Source organism: Balaenoptera physalus, assembly GCF_965194825.1.
Source record: "Balaenoptera physalus genome assembly, chromosome: 5".
NCBI classification, from domain to species: Eukaryota; Metazoa; Chordata; class Mammalia; order Artiodactyla; family Balaenopteridae; genus Balaenoptera; species Balaenoptera physalus.
The window spans coordinates 114,777,895-114,784,460 of NC_138884.1; the positions used below are offsets into that span (position 1 = coordinate 114,777,895).

General features: G+C 40.3%; 1 protein-coding gene across 2 annotated transcripts in view; it reads right to left on the reverse strand.

The window, feature by feature from the left end:
- SLC9B1 (solute carrier family 9 member B1) overlaps nt 1-6,309 on the reverse strand; it is a 67,164-nt gene extending 60,855 nt beyond the window's left edge. For both annotated transcript variants that reach the window (XM_082462897.1, XM_082462894.1), the window contains exon 1: nt 6,196-6,309. In XM_082462897.1, the coding sequence (XP_082319023.1) occupies nt 6,196-6,209 (14 nt within the window). In that variant the 5' untranslated portion in view covers nt 6,210-6,309. The remainder of the gene's footprint in view (nt 1-6,195) is intronic.
- Nucleotides 6,310-6,566: the final 257 nt, after the last annotated feature.

Genomic DNA, 6,566 nt, shown 5'->3' on the forward strand with positions numbered 1-6,566 from the left:
GATAACACAAGCTCCTAAATATTAAAAAATTTTGCCCACTTTTCTCCATATAAATTGCCACTATCCCGGTCCAGGCCATAAGCACCTTTCCCTCTAAACACTATAATGGTCTTTCCAACTGTTTTCCCCACTTCCAGCCTTGGTCCTCCCCCCTGTAATTTCCATAATGCAGAGTAATCTTCTAAAATGTACAGTGATTACAGCAAGTTCCTGCTTAATATTCTTCAATGGCATCCCATATAAGAGAAATATCCAAACTCTTCAAACTCAGCTTACAGAGCCCTCTGTTATAAGGGCTAACCTTGTCCTTGTGTATCTCCTCATTCTTCACTTGGCATTCTAAACTTCAACTGTACTAAACTGTGGTTCTTCAAACTTGTCATGCCTCACATCCCCAAGACTTTATACATTCTGTATGTTGCCTCCTCACCCGACACCCCTGCTTTTTTCCCAGCTAATTCTACACAGTTTAAGAAGTCATTCTTGTAGAAGCTCCCTTCAGTATGCATTCTCATTGCAGCATCCACCCCAGTATGGTAAGTGCTTGTTTAACTACCATCATTCTTTTACTTGACAAATATTAATTGAGAGTGCACTGTGTAACTGGTACTATATTCTTTATATAGAATTTAGTCAGTACAGGGTATTGTGAAAGCACATATGGTACATGGGGTCCAAGAAATGCTTCTCAGTGACTCGCATTTCCGTTTATTTTCCTGGTAGATTGAATCAGTGCTGATTTCATAATCATTTCTGGGTTCTTTGCATTACCTAACACAATAGATGGTAGATAAATATCTAATCCCATTAACTGTTGGATTTTAAACACATACAAAACGTTTTCACATTGTAAGTGGACTCCAGCCAGCCATTACTTTCTACTTAGCAGAGCTTTTCTTTGTTATCACTTTGGATATAATGGAGTGTAAAAAGTGAAGAGGCAAACTACTATAGTGAAAGATATGGGACTTATTGTCAGAACACCATGGTGAGTAATTCTGCCACTTTCTAGGTATGTGTCCTTAGTTAAGACACTTAACCTCTCTAAGCCTCAGTTTTCTCATCTGAAAAAGGTAGCTACAAAATCAAATGAGATAAGAGAAAATAAAAGCATAACATAAAATATAAAGGGGTATCCAAATGCAATTATTATTATTGTTATTAGGGTGACTACAGATCAGGTCTCCCTGTTACTTGTCATCCCAGCTCTATAGGCAACAGAAGTTCCAAATCTCATCCTTCACCTTCCCTTTACTATTTAAAAGGTAGGCTTTTGTACTCTAATAAACACGTACTCATGAAAATGTTTAAAAAAACAAAAACAAAAAGACAACTACTGTATGATTTCACTTATATGTGGAATCTAAAAAATAAAGCAAGCTAGTGAATATAACAAAAAAGAGGCAGACTCACAGATATAGAGAACAAACTAGTGGTTACCAGTGGCGAGAGGGAAGGGGGGCCAATATAGGTGTGAGAGATTAAGAGGTACAAACTACTATGTATAAAATAAATAAGCTACAAAAATATATTGTACTGCACAGGGAATATAGCCAATATTTTACAATAGCTATAAATAGAGTATAACCTTTAAAAATTGTGAATCACTATGTTGTACACCTGAAGCTTATATAATATTGTATATCAACTATACCTCACTTAAAAAAAAAGTCAGATAACAAGTGTTGACAAGGATTTGGAGAAATGGAACCCTCATATACTGCTAGTGATAATGTAACATGGTACAGCCACTTTGGAAAACAGGCTGGCAGTTTCTCAAATGATTTAACATAGCTACCATATGACCCAGCAATTCTACTCTTAGGTATATTCTCAAAAAAACATATGTCCACACAGAAATTTGTACACAAATATTTATAGTAGCATTATTCATAATAGCCAAAAGGTGGAAACAACCCAAATATTCATCAACGGATGAATGGATAAGCAAAATGTGGTATATCCATACAATGGAATATTATTCAGCCATAAAAAGAATGAAGTACTGATACATGCTATGATAAACCTTGAAAACATAATGCTAAGTGAAAAAAGTCAATCACAAAAGATCACATACTATATGCTTCCATTTATGTGAAAGTACAGTATAAGGAAATCTATAGAGACAGAAAGTAGATTAGTGGTTGCTTAGGGTAAGGGGTGGGGAGGACATAAGGGTGTTAGCTCCAAGGTATGGGGTTTCTTTTTGAGGTGATGAAAATATTCTAAAACTGTAGTGATGGTTATATATACCTGTGAATACACCGAAAACACTGAACTGTGTCCTTTAAATAGGTGAATTTGGTATGTATGGTATGGTATGTGAATTATATCTCAAAAAATCTGAGTTAAAACAAAAACAAAACACACACACACACACACAGATAAACAGCCAAAATATTTAACAACTAAATATTAAAGGAACAAGAGAGTCAGAAACACCAGCCTATGAAAGTCTAGAATTTAGATGTATTGGCCAAAAACCATCAGGCCACAATTTTTTTAAAAATGTTAACGGGAAGGGTAGGTGGCACAAAAGAGTAATGATCTGAACCATTTCTCAGTAAAATAGTAACCCGTTGAGCTGGAAAGTCAGGGTATCTGGGTTCAAGGACTAGTTTAGCTACTAACTTAACCACTAATACCCAGGTAGTCTACCCACCCACCACTCTGGTCTTTCAGTTCCTTGATCTCCTTGGCTCCTATGATCTTTTTTCCACCCTATCTCAGCCACTCACTCACAAGGCCACAAATATGAAATGGCCACTCAATTCTGCCCAGCTATGCTACTATGTTTCTCTAGTGTTGCTATAGACTGAATATTTGTATCTCCTCAAATTCCATATGTGGAAATCTTAACCCCCAATGTGATGGTATTAGAAGGTGGGCCTTTGGTAGGTGACTAGTTCATGAGGGCAGAGCACTCACGAATGGGATTAGTGTCCTTATATGAGACCTGGAGAGCTCTCTTGCCTCTTTTGGCCATCTATAAACCAAGAACTGGGCCCTCACCAGAAACTGAATCTGCTGCCACCTTGATATTGGACTTCACAGCCTCTAGAACTGTGAGAAAAAAAATCTGTTTATAAGACACCCAGACTATGTTTTTTTCTATTGGTTATAGCAGCCTTAATGGACTAAGACAAGTATGACTGCCTTCTATCTTCGAAATGACTATTTTATGTCTTTTCTTCACCCCTTAAACCTCTTACCCAAACATTCCACCTCTCTTCTACTGATCCTGCCTCATACTTTCTTTATGCTCATTGAGAAAAAGAGAATTAACTTCAGGCAGAAACTCTCTCATCTTCTGATCACTGAATCTACTCATGTATCTGCATCTCTACCTATACTCTCTTTCTTCCCATTACTATAAATTTTATGTTCATGTTCCTAAGCCAATATTTCTACATATTCCCTGGATCCCATCCCCTCTCACTTTCTCAAAGACTCCACTCCTAAGATATACATTTTCTCTCTTAGACTATATTTTTCCCCCTCTATACTGGGTCATTCCCATTAGGCTAAAAACATATTTAAGTATCCCCATCTTTAAGAATCCTACTTCGACCCCATATATTCTTCTATAACCTCCATTTCTAGTTCTTCTTCATAGTGAAATATCTTGAGATGTCTACAGTTTATGTCCATTTCTTCACATCACATTTACTCTTCATTATGCTTGTCAAAATTCAAGTCAGATTTCTTTATTTTACCTCATCTCTCATCACATTTCAGTACCACTGGCCATGCTTTGTAGTCTTGGCTTTTTAAGTCACCACACACTTCGGACTTTCTTCCTACTTCACTGGCTACTCTTTCTCCATCTCCTCTGCTTGCTTCTTTTCCTCTGCTTTACCTCTAATCATTGGAATGCTCTCTATGAACACACTATCCCTAGGTAGTTTCATCTACATCCTGATGTCTCTCAACTTTATATCTTTGGCTCCAGACACAGAACTCAAGACTCAGAACTTACTTTAGATTTTCAATAAGCAGACCAAACATAAGGTGAGCAAAACACAAACAGTCCTCCCTCTACACATTTTCTTCTCTAGTCTTTTCCATTTGGTAAATGGCAAAACCATCCACTAGGAGCTTCTTTTTCTCACCCTTATATTTAAAACATCACCAAGTCTGTAGGCTCTGCCACCAAATATATCTCACATTCATCCATGTTTATACCACTTTAGCCAAAACTATGTTCATTCCTTCCTGGATTACCATAAGGGTCTTCTGCTCTTAATATTGCTTCCCATCCCCTATGACCCATTCACCATGTAACAGGTGGAACAAACCTTTATACAATAAATCAGATTATATTACTCCCTTCCAAAAAACCCCCTACTGGTTTCTTATCATACTTTAAATAAATTCCTAACTTGTCCCATGGGTAGAGCCCCATGGCCGATTCAAAGCCCTTTGGCCCCTACCTATGCTTTGGCTCCTACCTATCTCTCCAAGCTCATCTTGTCTCACTTTCTCTACATCCCAGCTACAGCATTCTTTATGGTGTTCTTTGAAAGAGTCAAGTTCTTTCCTACCTTGGGCTTCTGTAGTTGAAGTTTCCTTTACCTGCATTGCTCTGGTCCCAAATATTTCCATGGCTGGCTATTTTATATCATTGAGGTCTCATCACAAATGCCAGCTCTTCAGGGAGGCCTTCCCTAACCAATCAATCTCAAGTAACCCCTCCCTGAGGTCCTCTCACCTCACACTGTTTTACTTCTTCACTGCACTCACCATTATCCAAAATTTCTTTGTTCACATATTGTTTACCTGTTTATTTTCTACCTTCATTACAATTTAAGCTCCATGAGAACAGAATTCTTGCCAGTCTTTTTAACCATCGTATTCACAAAGTCTGGCAAAATAGGAGATTCCCTAAAAATATGTGATGAATTCCTGTCCCTGAGCGAGTCACTCGACCTCTCTAACTCACATTTGTGGGCTTACTGTTGCTAGACTTACCTCTGGGTCTGGAGAATACAAAAGTGAATAAGACATGGCTTCTTGAAAATCTCATCCATTTATCCCTTTTTTAATATTTACTGAATGTATATTGTACTATGTTCCACGTACTGCTCAATCTCAGTGTTTGTTTAGTTCCTTCTTCAGTAAAATGGAGTTTTGTTAACCAACTCTATCTCATAGGCTATATAAACAGGATGAGTATGAAAATAATATACAAAATGAGAAGTACTATAAAAATATTACTTTATATATTGCTATTGTTGCACCCGCCTCTTTCCTTTTGTCTGGTACTGGCCAGGAGTTTATGACAACAGAGAGTCAACTGACAAAACCAGTAGTATAAATTCTAGTACTCACAGAAGGTAATAAATATGAATATCCATTTCATAGGCAGATAGTGCCTAAAATGTCTGGTGCGTGAATTCTTAAAGATGATAGTAATAAGTGTCAATTTCCCACACTTCTGTTGCAGTAACAGAATAACAATAACAAATAACAATACTATTTACCCCTATGAAAAATTACAGAGTGAGGTGTGACCTCTCTCGGTGCCACCCAAGCCAATCTTTCCTCTCCATCACCCCATCTGATCTTTCATAGACTACAGGACACACACAGAGGGGCATCAGTGCCAGTTATGGGCCTGCAGAGCTCTTATAAGGACTCCTACATGATATGCTTGACACATGGTACCTGTGCAACAACTGTCCTTAATCCTTCAAAAGCACTGATCTAAAGGGCTTGTCCACTGTGATAGAACAGGCGGGGTGAGGGGCGTGGGAGGAGGGAGGTGAGCCTTCCCAGGATCAGCAACCAATCCTGGAACACATCTCCAATCACAAGAGCTTACGAACGTTCATTTGCAGATATGCACCATTTGTACAGTAGTCTGCGCTTAATAAAATTAATTTTTCAGTCAGTCCTGACTGACAGACATTTTCTTACTTGCGAGTACCTGTAAAATGAAAGAAACGCAAGAGGAAGGGAGAGAATAAAGAAGAGAGATGTGGGGTGAGGGAGTAAAGAAATGAGTCAGGGAGAGGAGAGAAAGAGGTCTGTGACTGTTTTCCCCAGCGCCGGGCAAAGGAGCCCCCTAGAACTACGCTCCCTAGAACTGAAGGGGACGGAAAGGAGTTCCTGGGGGCTACCAGAGAGGAAAGACCGCGGGAGACAGGGTACTAGTGCCAAAGGGGAGAGTAAAGACAAATGGGCCGTACATACAATTCCTTTAGCATCCCCCGCTGCCCCGGGAGCGGCCCTGGCGCCCACCAACCGTCGCAAAGCCCACGCGCAGCTCTGCAGTACAGGTGGCGGAATCTCGCAGAGCGCACTGGGCTGCAGGCCAGCGGCATCTGGGCGGGGCTGACGACGGCGGGGCGGGGCTAATGGCAACGAGGCGGGACTAATGGCAACGAGTGAGAGCTGGCGGCGGCGGGGCGGGGCTGGCGGCGGCGGGGCGGGGCTGGCGGCGGCGGGGCGGGGCTGACGCGTTTAAGTGGCGTCATGGTCTCCCCTGGCCCCGGAGCTGGAGGGTTCTGGTGTTCTCCGCGACAGCCCGGTGTGTTTTCAGTCTATTCAGCCCTTTCCTTTCC